Below are 16,801 nucleotides of genomic sequence, written 5' to 3'. Positions count from 1 at the left end.
AAGCCAATTTGTCCTCCCGCACCCAAGTTAGGGTCGGCTCCATACCCTTAAAATAGGAGTTAAATTAAACTCTTAAACTGGTGTTTATTATCATCATCGGATGACGACTCGCTCATTTTCCCTGAAAAGTCAGGATACGCTCGTCATATTTATTATCGCGTGATAAGTACATAGTAATAATGTTTATTTAGTTTAGAATAGACTGAATTAAAAAGAGAAGGAGAGGGCGTCCAGAGCTTCCGCACTGGAGCTGGTTTTTGCTTGGTCCCTCTGGCTTCGCAATGGTCTGCCAGTGGTAGCTTTCTCAATGGTAAGCAAGACAACGACGTGGAACTTCACAAAGCTGAATGTTCAAGCGTTGAGCACAAGGTGTTCTATGTCTTCCGAGAGCTAAAGGGGCAAGATGAATCGAACCTTGGTTCACTCAGATAAAAAAAAACAAAACAAAAACAAAAAAAAAAAAAAAAAAAAAGGAGTTCTAATCACAAGATGGCGACAAAAATAAAGTGTCGTTACTTTGTTGGCGGTGTAAACTGGGAAACATTAAATTAGCCTGCCGTTAGCTTGGGGCGCCGGATCGCGAAAGTACGACTGCACGGGCGATAGGTTTCGATGGATCCAACAATATAAAGTGAACAAGTAATGAAACCAACCTACATAAAAAATAAGATTATCATTATTATTTTTATTTACCACATAACACACACACAAAAGTCCTGATAACAGTTCACCATTCTTGTCTTCGACTCGCCTCAGGGGGGCTGCGAGCACCTTGACCACTACACCACCGAGGTAGGTAACACCATTTGTAATAAAATAAAACAATTTACAAAACTCAGACAGCACTCAGACAGCGTCGCAGCAGAATAATTGAACGACCGAAAAGAGTCGTCAGTTTTAACTTTTATTAACGCCACGAATTGATAAATTTCGTAGAATGTACGTTCCCAAACTAAGATACAGGGTAAAGAGGTGTGACCCTGTATCAACTCCTCAGGGAACGCAGATCTCACCCAGGCGTGGAGAACACAACTAGAACAGTCGAGTGTAGTCCATCCTGTATAAACGTGTGATCATTGCTGTACCACAGGTGTAACGCTGACTATAACTAGAAACACAATGCTACAGTCTGCTGACTCCATGTGGGGGTGGGGGGGGACACTTGGCCTTTATCTGTATGTATGTCTGTTTGTCTGTCTGTTCTGCTGAAATAGACCTTTGGTTGTCCTCTTTTCACAAGAAAACAGCTTGACCGATTTTGATGAAATTTCTTGCGGTTGAAATTTCTTGTGGAACAGTTAGCTACTAAGGGTGACATAGACTACTTAAAACTGTCACGTTCTCTCCTGATTCAAAATGACGGCGATTCAAAGTTATGCCTCTTACGCCGCGCTGATCCCGTACAAAGAACAGGTTTACCACTAGTGAATTGTAAAACTGTATTGCCAATCAATTACTTAAGACCTTATTTACATAGATAGACCATGAGAGTAAAGGGACTTTTCAGTCTCATTCTAGCAGTATAATTATTATTATGTTAAGGCGGTCTCTTCCTGATCCCTTGTGAGCTGCGTCCACTTTAGTTTAGGACTATTGCACTACTTCTAGCAGTATAAACATGATATGTTCTATTTTACCTGCTGTTGAGGATGAGCAGAATGAGGCTCCATGGGGGCCTGCGGTTGGGCGGGGGCCGGCACCTGATGTTTAGCCGCAGCATTGGGTGCAGGGGCGGCATTAGTAGCAAGGGTGGCTGGCTGTTGATACCCGTGTTGATGGTGCGGGGCAGAGTGGTGCTGTTGGTGGTGATGAGGCGAGGACTTGGCTCCCTGTTGATGGTGATGTTGGTGATCCATTTGGTGTTGCTGTTGGGAAAGTTAAGGTGTTGGTTTATTGCTTAGTGAGGTCACTGTTCCATTAAGAAAGTGACACTAGCACATCGTACTTTAAATGGCAAGAGACATTGAAAATAAATGAGAAGACCCCTTCAAAATCATAGCTAAAACCCTCCAAAAAATACTTTTCATTACCAATGGAGTAACAGTTAGATGAGTTTTGACCTAATTTTGACAGTTTTCAACCACTTTCAGCTGTACTGACTGAACTTTTTTTACTGTGTACAAAATGAAACATTTCAATGATTACTACAAATTTGTACAATGTCAATTAGAAAAGAAAGAAGAACAAGGAAAAATAAAAGAAGTTTATCATTCAGTGTTTACACATGTTCCCAGCTATAACCAAAGTGTATTCAACACAAGGTAAAGAATACACTCTTTCTCAAACTGGAATGCTCGTTTTTTATGTAACCCCCCTCTCTATTGACAGAGATCTTACTTCTCCGCTTCTATGATAAGAATGAAGAAGATAAGCGGGGGTGAGGGAGTGATACTTTCTCAAACTGGAATGCTCGTTTTTTATGTAACCCCCCTCTCTATTGACAGAGATCTTACTTCTCCGCTTCTATGATAAGAATGAAAAAGATAAGCGGGGGTGAGGGAGTGATTAGAAGAAAAACTAAGGTTAAAGGATATAAGTACACTTGGATAAAAACCAAGTCCAATAAAATATAGTCCATTCGTACATGAAAAGTTGTGAAAATGCAAATCTGAAGTCAAAACGACGAAAAAAAAGGTACACTTGGATAAAAACCAAGTCCAATAAAATATAGTCCATTCGTACATGAAAAGTTGTGAAAATGCAAATCTGAAGTCAAAACGACAAAAAAAAAAAATAGCTTTAAGAGGATGAAAGTTAACTTTTTATTTGATGTTCTAAAGAAAAAGTTCAAATAGTTGAGATGTCATGCTACAAGTCGCACCAGTGTCTCCTGCAAGTGAGTTTCTTTGAGGATGTTTATGTGGCAGATTCAATGATATGTTGGATTTTGTTAGGTGTACTCGCTTGTGTTTCCTGTCGACCAGAAACAGAACCAGCGTACGAAACGAGCTTCGAGGGACATGTCACTAACAATGGATCTAAAAATGATATCGGGAAAATTATGCAGAAGTCACGTCCGTGGAAAAGAAAAGCTCCTTTTTGTATTTAACCTAACCCTATAATAACACTAATCACTGCTCTAATTGGGAAAACTCCTTCTTGTGTTTAACCTAACCCTATAATAACCAGGGTCACTGCTTGTTTGTGCCAGTTCCTTTGGTAGCAATATTCCACGGACGTGACTTCTGCACAAGTACCCTGTGGGTAAGTAAACAAAAGAAAATGATTCAAGAGCTGTGTAAATTATGAGTTTACACATCTCCATTAGTAAGATAGGATAGGCACCAAAAACCCAATGTGAACACACCCACAAAATACTTTTCATTACCAATGGAGTAACAGTTAGATGAGTTTTGACCTAATTTTGACAGTTTTCGACCACTTTCAGCTGTACTGACTTAACTTTTTTTACTGTACAAAATGAAACATTTCAACGATTACTACAAATTTGTACAATGTCAATTAGAAAAGAAAGAAGAACAAGGAAAAATAAAAGAAGTTTATCATTCAGTGTTTACACATGTTCCCAGCTATAACCAAAGTGTATTCAACACAAGGTAAAGAATACACTCTTTCTCAAACTGGAATGCTCGTTTTTTATGTAACCCTCCTCTCTATTGACAGAGATCTTACTTCTCCGCTTCTATGATAAGAATGAAGAAGATAAGCGGTGGTGAGGGAGTAATTAGACGAAAAACTAAGGTTTGAATGTGTTGAATACCAAGTGCAAGGTCCAGTAATTATGTGCGTTGGATGAACCAGGCCTGTTGAGTTGCACAATATGGGTAAAATATTACGATATGAGCATAGCACGTTCATTTCAAAACAATGACTAAAAACTATTTTCTTTGTTGAAAGTAATTATGTGCGTTGGATGAACCAGGCCTGTTGAGTTGCACAATATGGGTAAAATATTACGATATAAGCATAGCACATTCATTAGTGTATTCAACACAAGGTAAAGAATACACTCTTTCTCAAACTGGAATGCTCGTTTTTTATGTAACCCCCCTCTCTATTGACAGAGATATTACTTCTCCGATTCTATGATAAGAATGAGGAAGATAAGCGGGGGTAAGGGAGTGATTAGAAGAAAAACTAAGGTTAAAGGATATAAGTACACTTGGATAAAAACCAAGTCCAATCAAATATAGTCCATTCGTACATGAAAAGTTGTGAAAATGCAAATCTGAAGTCAAAACGACGAAAAAAAGTAGCTTCAAGAGGATGAAGGTTAACTTTTTATTTGATGTTCTAAAGAAGGATAAAAACCAAGTCCAATAAAATATAGTCCATTCGTACATGAAAAGTTGTGAAAATGCAAATCTGAAGTCAAAACGACGAAAAAAAAAATAGCTTTAAGAGGATGAAAGTTAACTTTTAATTTGATGTTCTAAAGAAAAAGTTCAAATAGTTGAGATGTCATGCTACAAGTTGCACCAGTGTCTCCTGCAAGTGAGTTTCTTTGAGGATGTTTATGTGGCGTCAACTTCATAGGTTCTAAAGAAAAAGTTCAAATAGTTGAGATGTCATGCTACAAGTCGCACCAGTGTCTCCTACAAGTGAGTTTCTTTGAGGATGTTTATGTGGCGTCAACTTCATAGGACTGTGTGGTCTAATTGTTTCGTTTAAGCCTAGCCTAGCCCTGTCTATTCTCACTCACCATATAGGATTGTTGTTGCATGGTTTCCTCCACATGCGTAACAGGGGGCATAGCCTGGTGTACCGGGGGAGGGGGTGGAGGGCCCGGGTACATAGGCGGATACATCTGGGGGGGTGGGGGCCCAGCATGGTGTGGGTGGTACATGTGATGGGAATGAGGCGAGGGGAGGTACATGGGACTACCGCCTGGGAACACACGAGAACGTAACCTTATCCAGTTAGAAAATAAATAACCATGTCCAGCACTCACCTCAGTTTCATACGGTGCACTGTCTGGAGCACGATGACTTGCTTCACACTCCTCGCATCCTTCCTCTCCGACATCCACCTCTCCTCCCTCTTCCTCTTCATAATGTTCTTCCTCTCCATTCCTGTCCTGCCACTCTTCCTGCGCAGGGTCCTGGAGGAGAAAAACACGGGGAGTAAATACAAGTGTATTTAGGAAAAGGAATTCTAATAGAGCAGTTGCATTTGGGTGAAAATTATTAATAAAAGGTCGAAGTTGTCAAAAACCTAAATCTCAGGTTAACACTTCGAAAGAGTAAGGTCGAAAATTCAATTTTTATTTGCCGTTCTAATGAAAAAGTTCAAAGAGTTGTATCGGCAGTAAATAAGAAATGCACAGAAATGCATGCACACAACACACATAACAGTGTCGCCTGCAAGGGAGCTTTGGTATAGTGACGTCATGGCGTACGGGAGCGTATGTTGTGACGTCTGAGGTTGGTTTTAACAAGTTAGTGTGTTTAAATTCACAACACAAGAGAAAATCTTTCCCGAGTTGCTGGGATATTTGGAGCCTCTTTGGACTGAACATCTAATTGTTATTTATTCTTCAGCTCGTTCTTTTATTTCCTATTTTCTGAGACGTGTTTATATTTTTCAAATGTACGTTCCCCAACTAAGATCCAGGGTGAAGAGGTGACCCTGTATCAACTCTTCAGGGAACACAGATCTCACCCAGGCGTGGAGAACACAACTAGAACAGTCGAGTGTAGTCCATCCTGTATAAACGTGTGATCATTGCTGTACCACAGGTGTAACGCTGACTATAACTAGAAACACAATGCTACAGTCTGCTGACTCCATGTGGGGGTGGGGGGGGACACTTGGCCTTTATCTGTATGTATGTCTGTTCTTGCCTTTGTGGCGATCCTCTTACCGTTCTTACACATCCTGTCCTGTCATCTGCATACCAACATCCGCGCCTCCCTACCTACCCCTCTGGCACTGACTGACAGTCTGGAGGGCATTGACTCCATAATCAACTACCTGAAAGCTATTAAGTAAGCTGTAGGCTGTACCTCTTAATTAATCCACCCGAGTCGGCGTGAACGACCTACTTAACAAATAGAGTTAACTGGAAAAAAAAAGATAGCTATTAAGCTGTGTGCACACATAGTCAACCGGCCATTGATCATTATAGATTGATGAGGTGAATCTATGTTGTCAAGGCAGTGTGGAAAGTTCAATTGACGTCAATCTGTCGACTATGTGTGGACACAACATTTGTCGGCTTGGAAATTTATGACCTAAAATGAAAATTTGGACAGATTCCAATCCTTTATGTGTTGAGAAAAATCCAAGTCAGAGTGTATGTTGTGTCAAAAGCAAATAATAAGATTAAAAAAAAGTCAAATTACACAAACAACTACGTACACATTGGAACCTTAACCTTGAGGGAAAATACTGATCAAATACTTACACATTGGACTGACAGTCCAGTCCGGAGGGCATTGACTCCATAATCAACTACCTGAAAGCTATTAAGCTGTACCTCTTAATTAATCCACCCGAGTGGGCGCGAACGACCTACTTAACAAGTAGAGTTAACCGGAAAAGAAAGATAGCTATTAAGCTGTGTGCACACATAGACAACCGGCCATTGATCGTTATAGATTGATGAGGTGAATCTATGTTGTCAAGGCAGTGTGGAAAGTTCAACTGACGTCAATCTGTCAACTATGTGTGGACACAACATTTGTCGGCTTGGAAATTTTTGACCGAAAATGGAAATTTGGACAGATTCCAATACTTTTTGTGTTGAGAAAAATCCAAGTCAGAGTGTATGTCGTGTCAACAGCAAATAATAAAAAAAAAGTCAAATTACACAAACAACTATGTACACATTGGAACCTTAACCTTGAGGGAAAATGCTGATCGAATACTTACACATTGGAGAAGGGCGGTGGATAAACAGGGGGTACTGAGGCCACACTGGCCGGAGGTGGGGCCTGGGCTGCGGGTGCACCCGGGTACACATGGGCTCCTCCCTCGTCCTCTTCCACCTCCAGACCTTCCTCCTCCTCGTCCACTGTGCCATTCACCAGGGGCTCGCCATCTTCACTGGGACCTGTAGGGGGAGAGGACATTGGATAAACAATAGTCATAAGCTTAGTACAAACTGAAAACTTTCGTTTCCCAACAGTTCACAAATAATCCATACTAAATCAAATTACTTGTCACAAATAATCCATACTAAATGAAGAATGAATTAGATTACTTTGTCTTCACTTGACTAGGATAATTAAAATTGTATACAGGGTGCGGCAAATTTTCCAAGTACCTTACAATAAACCATTACACCATACAAAATTTCAATTTAGTACCCAAAGGCAAACGGGAGATATTTGGCCTTGGCCGGACTTATGCCACACCCTGTATTTATAATATGTAGTTACATAGGTTACATGGAAAACACTACTTACAATTGTACAGGGTGCGGCAAATTTGCTATAATGAGTTGACATGTTTTGCCAATTGCTTACAATTGCTATAATGAGTTGACATGTTTTGTGATATTGGATAAACAAAAGTCCAGCCAAGGTCAAATATCTCCCGTTTGGCTTTAGGTACGAAATTGAAATTTTGTATGGTGTAATGGTTTATTGTAAGGTACATGGAAAATACAATAAACCATTACACCATACAAAATTTCAATTTAGTACCTAAAGCCAAACGGGAGATATTTGGCCTTGGCCAGACTTATGCCACACCCTGTATTTATAATATGTAGTTACATAGGTTACATGGAAAACACTATACCAAACTTACAATTGACTTATGCCACACCCTGTATTTATAATATGTAGTTACATAGGTTACATGGAAAACACTATATCAAACTTACAATTGCTATAATGAGTTGACATGTTTTGCCATCTCTTGGTGGCATCTTCAGTACAACTGATCAAAAATTTAGGTTTAAAATTTATAAAATTTCGAAAATAATGCATACTGTTAAAAATTGAAGTGAATCATACCAAAAGACAAGTCTAAAATGCTTGGAAACCGAACAAGATTCTTTGAGACAAAAAGAAAAAGATTACTTACTTATGTAATTTCAATTTTAGTAATGAAACTTAACATTAAATTTGAAAAGACATTAGTTTGAAAACAACTGATCAAAAATTTAGGTTTAAAATTTATAAAATTTCGAAAATAATGCATACTGTTAAAAATTGAAGTGAATCATACCAAAAGAGAAGTCTAAAATGCTTGGAAAACCGAACAAGATTCTTAGAGACAAAAAGATTACTTATGTAATTTCAATTTTGGTGATGAAACTTAACATTAAATTTGAAAAGACATTAGTTTGAACCATGAGTTTATTTGAAATGTTTGAAACATGTGAACTTTAAAACCAAGACAATACATCTTGGCCTGCAATACAGCTGTTCACACAGATTCAACCTTTACTATTCCACAAGTTTTGCCCCAAATGTTTGCAAAGTGAATTCAAAAATTCAGAACAAACATTTGCTGATGATTGTGGAGGAACCTGATATGCCTGCCTTGTAAGTGTTGGTTTGTGGAATTGATTACCATCTGGGGCCAATTTCATGATAAACAGAGAAGGTTTGCACTCGGAAAGGCTGGCTTTCTCCTATCTTTTTCTCTTAAATATCAGAACAATGAGGCCATTATTATTATTATTTAAAAGGTTTGACAGAGGGAACTGTAACTGCTATGGTCTTATCGTCCCGAAATTGAAGAGAGAAGGAAGACAGGATAGGAGAAAGCCAGCCGTTCCGAGAACAAACATTATCCCAGCAGGATAAAATCCGCCCCGGGCGGGAATCGAACCCGCGGCCTAGTGCTTATAAGGCAGACGCACTACCAACTAAGCTAACTAGGCTGGCTCCTTTATTCTTAAAGTTCCCCCTAACAAACCTTTTTTTTTTTTTTCAAAAAAGACACAAAAACATTGGCTAATAGAAGTTTATGAAAATTGTTAATGTGTTACCCTATCCATAATGTTAATTGAAAGAAAAAAATGCCAAAAACCTGAACAAGAAAAACAAGTGCTACAACAAACTTAGAACACACCAGTGCATATAGTAAAAAGAGGTACTTAAATTAAGTAGAGCAAAAATATGCAGAGGACAAGATTGTTAATTATGAGTAAGTAAGTAAGTAACTTAAATAAGTACTAAAGTACATAATAATTATGTAGATCTTGAAAGGTAAGTACATAATCGTTGAAATCAAGCAAAAACTGTGGGTAAGTAAACAAAAGAAAATGATTCAAGAGCTATGTAAATTATGAGTTTACACATCTCCATTAGTAAGATAGGATAGGCACCAAAAACCCAATGTGAACACACCCAAACAAACACCCCAAGCACAGTCCTAACCTGTAGGGTTTGAATGTGTCGAATACCAAGTGCAAGGTCCAGTAATTATGTGCGTTGGATGAACCAGGCCTGTTGGGTTGCACAATATGGGTAAAATATTACGATATGAGCATAGCACGTTCATTTCAAAACAATGACTAAAAACTATTTTCTGTGTTGAAAAAAAAAGTAGTAAATAAAATAAAGAAATCATTTTTATTAAAGGAAATTAGAATAGCTAGACAAAAGCACTGCAAACTTGAACTGTTTGGAATATTAAATCTAGGACATGGGGGAGGTAAAATTCATATTCCTTCTTCTACAGCTACACAGTTTGCAGATAAGTGGTCGCGCTTCGCGCTCCCTTGTTTACGGTCGCGCTGCGCGCTCCCGGGGCTTCGCGGTATGTGCATGAGGTCGCGCTTCGCGCTCTCTTGGCTTCGCCCCTGAAAACTAATATCGTGCCTGAAGCGTGTTCCGAAGAAATGAAAACTAAAAGCGAGAGAAAATATTTCTCACGAGGCTGAGTGGGCCCCGCAACAGCCAGTCACGGAATCAATCATTTGCATGATACAAATTTCTTGACTCCGCCGGGAATCAAACCTGGGTCTCCCACATGCAAGGCGAGTGCAGTGACCACTACGCCATGGGAGCTGACTAGTTTGCAGATAAGTGTTGTTGTTTCTTCTAAAATATTCTAATCTAAAGCAACAATGTGTATTTTGAATATGTAAGATTTCTTTCATTTCACTAATGGTTTAGAAAGGATTACCTAGCATTTTAAACAACAGTGAAGAGAGCTGAACAAGCCTGTTTCATAGAGCTTTGCATTACTTTACATATCAACCACATATTTACAACTAATCATGCAATATTTTCCCATGTTGCTCATTGCTACATTATGGAATCTTATATTATAAAATTAAGTTGACACATAAAAGAAGCTAAATGTCCCATTAAAAGTCTAGAAATGGTAATATAATCTAATATGATCAAGTGAAACAGTAGCCTTAGAGCCCATTCCCACTTATCATTCAGAAATCATATTGAGAGAAAAAAAGTGTTTTGCAGAAAGAACATGTAGTCGGAACACCCTCATTTAAATGACATTGCCTGCAAGACATTTGGGGGAAAAATGGGTGAAACTCATTACAAGTGAGAATAGGCTCTTAGCCGCCTTAGAAATAAAAATAATACATCATGTGGCTTCCTTACCATATTGCTGCTGTGACATCCAGTCTAACGGAGGTGGTGGGGGTTCCACGAGATGCAACACGGGCATACTTCCACACCATGGTAACTCTGGATATCGTGCATTGGGATTGGGTGCATACAGGACCAATTGCAACTGGTGCTTGTCCGATTCATTGATGTTGGACAAATCAAGAAATTCCAAGTCCTGTAACAGAGGGTAACATTGAAATGAAAAGTGGGGACATCAAATTTAAATTGAAACTCTATCCTAAATGAGGGTTGGCAAGATAAAAACTTGATGTGTAAATTAATTTGTATCATTTCAAACTGAAAAACTCATTTGAAAAAAAAAAAAAACTTTTTTCGAAGCTAAGAAAATGTTGAAAATGATGTAATGTTTGTGCCTCCTAATTTACTCAAGGGTAAGTACCCACTCATTATTACAATTGAAGATTTTGTTAGCACTGCTAGCTAGCAGTTGGAAAAGTAACAAAATCCCCCACTGTAACTGGATTTAAGTAGGTTAATAAATCAGAACCTCCTCACACGATTAACAGGAAAAATAACAAAATCCCCCACTGTAATTGCATCTAAAGTAGGTAAATAAATCAAAACCTCCTCACACGATTAACAGAAGAATACTTGTCATGATAAAATCAGAAGAGTGGGGTATGTGTGTACGTTAGAACACTCAGCTCACTAATTGACCTTTGGATCTTTGCTACTTGATAAGTAGCTACCTGCCCATTTCCTGTACTTTAAACTTAACACTAGTCCTACTGTGAGAAAAGCAGAAGCAATGTCAGATAATTGAAATGCCTCCGTAAATCATGCACATACTAATTAAAAGGTTAATTTTCTCCGTTAGGATTCACTCATTTGAATAACAAATTAGATCGCAATTTAATGAAAGTAAACACTTGGGGAAGATTAGTCCAATGCCTGATTTAACCTTAAACGTTCTCTTCAGTAGGTACATATTGAGACAAGGTAAAGCTTGAAAACTAGGCTTACTACTGGAATGACTTGGTGGATTTTGAACATGTTAGGTGCGGATTAGATTGAAGTGATGAAATAGAACTGAATTTTTACCATGTAAAGAATCTAAAGCGGTCTATTTCCGCAGTGACATTTCTGAGGTTTTCAGAGGAAAGCTTTTTCAAAGTACCATTTGTATTGCCTGCCCAAACGTGGTTACACAACCGAAAAGAGGTTGAAAAGCAAGCAAAATCCCATCTTGAAAGTTTCAAACAATATTTACCTGTATAGGATTTTCCATTTTCGATTGAAACACTACATTTATATCATATTGGAATTAATAAAAAACTACAAATCGTACCTCTCAAGATAAGCGCAATAAACGGTAAAATTTCAATATTATTTCGCACATTCACAAGGAACCATTTACAGTTTTTGGAATCTACCTTATTAACAGAACAATTTTCCAGGAAGTAAAATTCCAGAGGGGACCAATAATTTCTGCTGATGAACTACACAAATTTTCCTCGCAATTCGCTATTCATACTCGAATTCGGCCAGGTTTGGAGCCAGTTTAACTCACACTAAAACATAATGGTCTTTTATCCGTATTGTGTGTAATGTCACCAATGTAAGTTTAGAGGCGTCAGCAGCCCTTACAACTTTCCCCGTGATCACTTTACAAGTTCATATAAATAACTGGGAAGTTGACCAACAACTGTACATATGTGGTGCGTTGCGGTTGAAATCAAAATTTAGAATGTTTTTCAACGCCAAATTTTCATTTCCCAGATATTACAGTGCTTTCACTATTATTGTAGACATGGAAGCATAAGAAGATTAAAAAGGAAGGTTAATAAAATCAAACTATATAATATGTACCTAAGATATTAATTTAACGGGATTTTTCATATAAAAGGCGATGGAAACCACTCTTAGCTTATAGTTTGTCAAATTAGTGCGGATAAAGTACATCAATTGTAAAAACGGATATTTTCACACTTCAGTATTGTGTTTGGTTTGTCATTAATTGAAATATAATATTTTTTATTGTTCGCGAGATAACTTCAATACCTTGATAGTTAATATCATCAAATAAACGCAGTATTTTTACCTTTTCCTAGGACGCCTAGCTTGAATTTTTGTTAAACTACAAGATTTCGACTTCAAAATGACTGATTCAATGATATGTTGGATTTTGTTAGGTGTACTCGCTTGTGTTTCCTGTCGACCAGAAACAGTACCAGCGTACGGAACGAGGTTCTGGGGATTAATTAACAATGGATTTAAAGATGATATTATCGAAGGAGGTTACTTTGATTGGTATTTTCATGTCAATACCACAGCTGAACATGAGAAGAACGTTACTATTTCACGTGAAGATGATAAGTTAAAAATATCTCTAGATCTATCCGAATATTCTTTAAAAGTGGACATCTTATCGGATAATATTACCACAGTTTTTACTTTTTCTAATATAGAGACAGGTCAGAATACGAGCTTTCATGTTCCTAATAATCAATCCTTTTTGTTGACCTTATCTCAAGAAGACACTTTAGTCATTTTCAACTTAACATCTAGTAACGCATTCACATTTAACTCCGATTCCGAGGTAACAATAAACACAAAGGAGAAATTTACCGTGGAAAAAAAGAAAGGAAAAGATGACAACGCCATAGAAGTTACATTCTTTTGCAAAGAATTCTTGAATCTTCCCGACTTTACCATCTACTTCGAGGATCATTCATTTTCCGATATAAAATATGAAAAGAGTGGAAAAATAATAGAAGGCATCCACGAATATCATCTAAATGCATGGTTACCCAATGTAAACTTTATGAACATCTTTCGCGACAATCTCAAGAGATTTTTAAAATTTCAATGAATTGGACAAATCAATCACTTACAATAGAGACTAATGACCAAAATACTTCTTGATTCCTTCTTTGAACTATTTGTTTTGATCACAGTTTGCAATTATTATTACTTTCTATTATTTTTTATTCGCACACAATCATGTTTTTTTGCTTTTTTCTTTTTTGTTTCGTACCTACATTGTATTGTTTTCTGCTTTGGATAAAAATCAATAAAAATAAAGCCTTTAAATTTAAATCTTAAAACAGAATAAGCGCGTTATGCATTTTAGTCTGCAATAATATTTTGAAAAGAAGTCGAACCCACAACGTGAGATTCCAACTAGGGGATTCTTTGTAATTATTATTAATATGACGATCTTACTCTGACTTGTTCAGGGAAATGAGAGTGCCAGATTACATTTATTCCAGAATACATAACTAACCGTTATGTCAAAAGTTAAAGTGATCACCATTTGGACAAGAAACATGCACCTAAGTCGCGGCCGCATTCTCCGTATTGAAAACTTAGCGCGCAGTAAAACTTAGTCCTCTCTTGCACTGTCAAAAATTCATCGACGCTACAGTTGGGAGTCATTCGATTGACAAAGGTGTTCTTAAAGTTGGCGTTCTTTAAAGTAGTTTTAGCCAGTTCGAACAAAGAACAACTTTTTACTCCCTGTTGGTTTCCAAGATAAAGTCGTCTTTTTTGGCTATGTCTGTGTAATATGTAATGTCTATTTCCGGTTCACAGGGGGGGGGTGTGTACCTCAGTCGTCTGACATCGTAAGCACAAGATCAATATCAGTCGCCAATGTGGACACCATGTCGTTACTAGTGTGCAACATTATGTCCTACCTGATGTGAAGCTGACAAAGTTCAACACAAGAGGTTGCGGACCCACTTCTAGACGCAAAGGGACTTCTCAACTAGGTCCCAGTGGGGGAAATGGACTAGAATCAACCCTTATGTACTTATAATCTTTATCCTTTATTTTCTGCTGACCTCATTTATTGTTAATCTACAAGTCGGTTATTTAAGTCTTGAGCCCTTTCTAAAAAGAGAACACAATACTTAAATTTGTGTGAACAATTTTAGTTGGAGTCTGCAGGTGTTGTATGCGAGGGCATGCGGTACTGCAGTGATAGGGTTTCGAGGGAACGTCCGCTGTGAACTATACACAAACACACGTACGTAAAGACACGTAAAGAAAAAATGACGGCTATGTTTGAGAAACTTGAAAAAAGTAATTCTTGCCGTTTATTTTTAACCTTAAAGGCTGAAATGAGAAAGCTTCACAATTGGACTCTAAATACCAAAACTGTGAAGCTGGAAAATAATTATTAAAAAGTTGGGTTTACCGGTTGACGAGATAATCTTAAGGAAAAGGATTTATTGTGAACATAAATGAGGGGCACACAAAAAAGAGGAGGTCCCTGCGCCGCGTCCTTCTCACCGTCCTGTCCTTACGCTCTCCTTCTTTGTAATACTTTCCTTCTCCCTCCTCTCCACCTACAGCCCTCTCCTTCCTACGCTCCTCACACTTCCGTTCAGTAGCACGAGGTCTGTCACGTGGCATACTTTGACTCCACTTCAGCGACCTGTACCCAATAAATAAAGGATTTTCCTATTCAACAATTAAATTATTCAGGTGTACTTTCAGGGTTGAATTATTATTTCGTTGTTTTTTTTTTTTTTTGCTTATTTCGTGGTTATGATTTACTGAATTTTTGAATTTTGTGTTGTTATAGAACCGATAAGGATGAAGTCATGATTAGATGACAAGTCGCGTTTGAACATGTTTCTTGAAATGAGAGTTTTAAGTTCCTTGAACTTTTTCCTGCATTTAAAATCCTGTGATCAGAGTTTATTTGTCTTTTCTTCTAAATGGTTATAATTAAACCCCGAAAACCTAGAAACTTACGAAGTATGGAAATAACAAAACGTTATAGAAAAGGAATGTTTGATGACTTTGATGGTAATAAGAAGAAGAAAACAGGAGCAAAGGGCGAAATCCCCAGCCGCATATACGTGTCTGGTAAGATAATGATCATAAATATAAGATTATAAGTAAAAGATTGTCACCTTTGTTGTGTCTTGAGCCCGACATAGGAAGGGGTCGTCTTGCGGTGTCCTTCGCTGGTTGGGTAGGGGAAGAGTTGGTGGAAAGGGCTCGTGCGGGTTGTGGGGCGAGGTGTGCTTTTAGGGTTGGGTCGGCTGGTTGGCTCGCCAGTTTTGCCCTTTCTACTTTCAAGCTAGGGTAGGTGTGAAGGGACGCCACTGGGGCGTTCCTTAGGTTTGAAAGCCGATCCAGGCCGTTCGCTTCAGTCAGGGCGGGGCGTCCAACACTGAGGGCAAGGCCTCCCGGGGGGCTTTTGGACCCGAGGGATGACTTTTTGGCCTGTCGCCCGACCGCTCCGAGCGGCAGGGCGCAAAGCTAGCTTTCGAGAGCCCTTCAGGTCCGTACCCGCACTTGTTCGGCACACGGGCGCACCTGCGGCGACTGGTCATCCGATTGAGAGCGGCCTCTCCCCGCACCGAGGGCCGCGGGTCTGTGCGATACCGCACACCGTCCTCGGTTCCGGCTCGCCGCCACGTCCGCCGGGCTCTGGCCGGTTACTACCTACGCGGGTCAGTCTTGAACCCGTCATTCATTAAAGTTAAAGAAGAGAATTCCCACCATAGGTGTGCATCAACTACCGGTAGCTAGCTAGCTACAATCAAAAATAATAATATATAATAATAAAATAATAATAAAAAAAAATAAAAATTTCTACTACACAAAGTCAGGCGGCACAAAGATAGAATAAAGCATCCGCTACTTTGTTTGAACGATGTATCTCGCGTACACCAGACGCAGCAGTCCATCGTATCTGGGTAGAGCATCATACGAGAGTAGTCTAACCGCTCTTCGTCTCTGTGTTATGAAGGGGTAAATCCACGACCTAGCATTGGCTCTTGTGGGCTTTCATTGCGCAACTTTATAAACGTTAGCTTTTTACTCATGTTTAAAAACAGCTACCACCCTAAGCTTGGCCCTGGAAGACGTACCGTTAGTTCGCGCAATGGCTGACCTGGTTGGCACCGGGGGGCGCTAAAAAAAAGGCTGACAGGACATGCACATCCGTTACATGTATTAAATTTACTATAAAGGGTGAGTGTGGTGTGCTGTGCTAAAAAAAAAAAAAAAAAAAAAAAAAAAATTACTGTTCATCCTTGCCGGAGAATGCCGCATATCTTTGAACACCTAGGACTTTGGTTAAAGGGAAGAAAAATTTCTTTTATTTTTTAAGTTTACCTTATCAATTTAGTGTACCTCCACCACCTAATTGGAGAACTCACCTTCCGGTTGGTGATCCGCTCCAATTGCGGAATCCTCAAAGAGATTGGTGGATGGATTTTTTTTTTTTTTTTTTTATCCGTTTATTTTTGACTAAAAAGAATATCTTTTACACAACTGGTAAGCCGGGTCCTAAGATCTTTTTAACAGTCTGGTAG

At 38.7% G+C, this 16,801-nt stretch overlaps 3 protein-coding genes and 1 non-coding gene across 5 annotated transcripts in view; 1 reads left to right on the top strand and 3 right to left on the bottom strand.

The window, feature by feature from the left end:
• The window catches only part of LOC113472388, a 20,578-nt gene extending 7,003 nt beyond the window's left edge, over nucleotides 1–13,575 (top strand). Inside the window, exon 2 of the mRNA XM_026832120.1 lies at nucleotides 13,374–13,575. The gene's annotated coding sequence lies outside the window, so the exon portion shown is untranslated. The remainder of the gene's footprint in view (nucleotides 1–13,373) is intronic.
• LOC113472387 (uncharacterized protein DDB_G0272718-like) lies at nucleotides 1,614–4,843 on the bottom strand. Its single transcript, XM_026832119.1, has 2 exons — nucleotides 4,664–4,843; nucleotides 1,614–1,865 (listed from the first exon to the last, which is right to left on the bottom strand). The coding sequence occupies exons 1-2, from the start codon at nucleotides 4,835–4,837 to the stop codon at nucleotides 1,629–1,631; spliced, it is 411 nt and encodes a 136-aa protein (XP_026687920.1). The 5' UTR covers nucleotides 4,838–4,843; the 3' UTR covers nucleotides 1,614–1,628.
• Nucleotides 6,764–11,806, bottom strand: LOC103521440. Of its 2 annotated transcripts, XM_026832118.1 has the most exons (4): nucleotides 11,734–11,806; nucleotides 10,494–10,677; nucleotides 9,300–9,368; nucleotides 6,764–7,015 (listed from the first exon to the last, which is right to left on the bottom strand). In XM_026832118.1, the coding sequence occupies exons 1-4, from the start codon at nucleotides 11,749–11,751 to the stop codon at nucleotides 6,831–6,833; spliced, it is 456 nt and encodes a 151-aa protein (XP_026687919.1). In that variant the 5' UTR covers nucleotides 11,752–11,806; the 3' UTR covers nucleotides 6,764–6,830. The 2 variants fall into 2 exon arrangements, with proteins under 2 accessions (XP_026687919.1, XP_008484773.1); XM_008486551.3 differs by lacking the exon at nucleotides 9,300–9,368 and having other exon boundaries at nucleotides 6,807–7,015.
• Trnai-uau lies at nucleotides 8,728–8,800 on the bottom strand. The gene has a single exon. It is a non-coding gene; the product is annotated as a tRNA-Ile (tRNA).
• Nucleotides 13,576–16,801: the final 3,226 nt, after the last annotated feature.

Source organism: Diaphorina citri, unplaced genomic scaffold, assembly GCF_000475195.1.
Source record: "Diaphorina citri unplaced genomic scaffold, Diaci psyllid genome assembly version 1.1 scaffold5243, whole genome shotgun sequence".
In the NCBI taxonomy this organism is placed as follows: domain Eukaryota; kingdom Metazoa; phylum Arthropoda; class Insecta; order Hemiptera; family Psyllidae; genus Diaphorina; species Diaphorina citri.
The sequence above is the reverse complement of the archived record's forward strand: the minus strand, read 5'-3'. Positions and strand labels throughout refer to the sequence as shown.

Coding starts and splice junctions, on each gene's coding strand:
- LOC113472387 (XM_026832119.1), bottom strand. CDS start 4,837: ATGTACCTCCCCTCGCCTCATTCCCATCACATGTACCACCCACACCAT. Junction 1,866..4,663: donor TGCAACAACAATCCTATATG/GTGAGTGAGAAT, acceptor CTTTCCCAACAG/CAACACCAAATGGATCACCA.
- LOC103521440 (XM_026832118.1), bottom strand. Junction 9,369..10,493: donor GATGTCACAGCAGCAATATG/GTAAGGAAGCCA, acceptor GCAACCCAACAG/GCCTGGTTCATCCAACGCAC. Junction 7,016..9,299: donor GACACATTCAAACCCTACAG/GTTAGGACTGTG, acceptor CTCCCCCTACAG/GTCCCAGTGAAGATGGCGAG.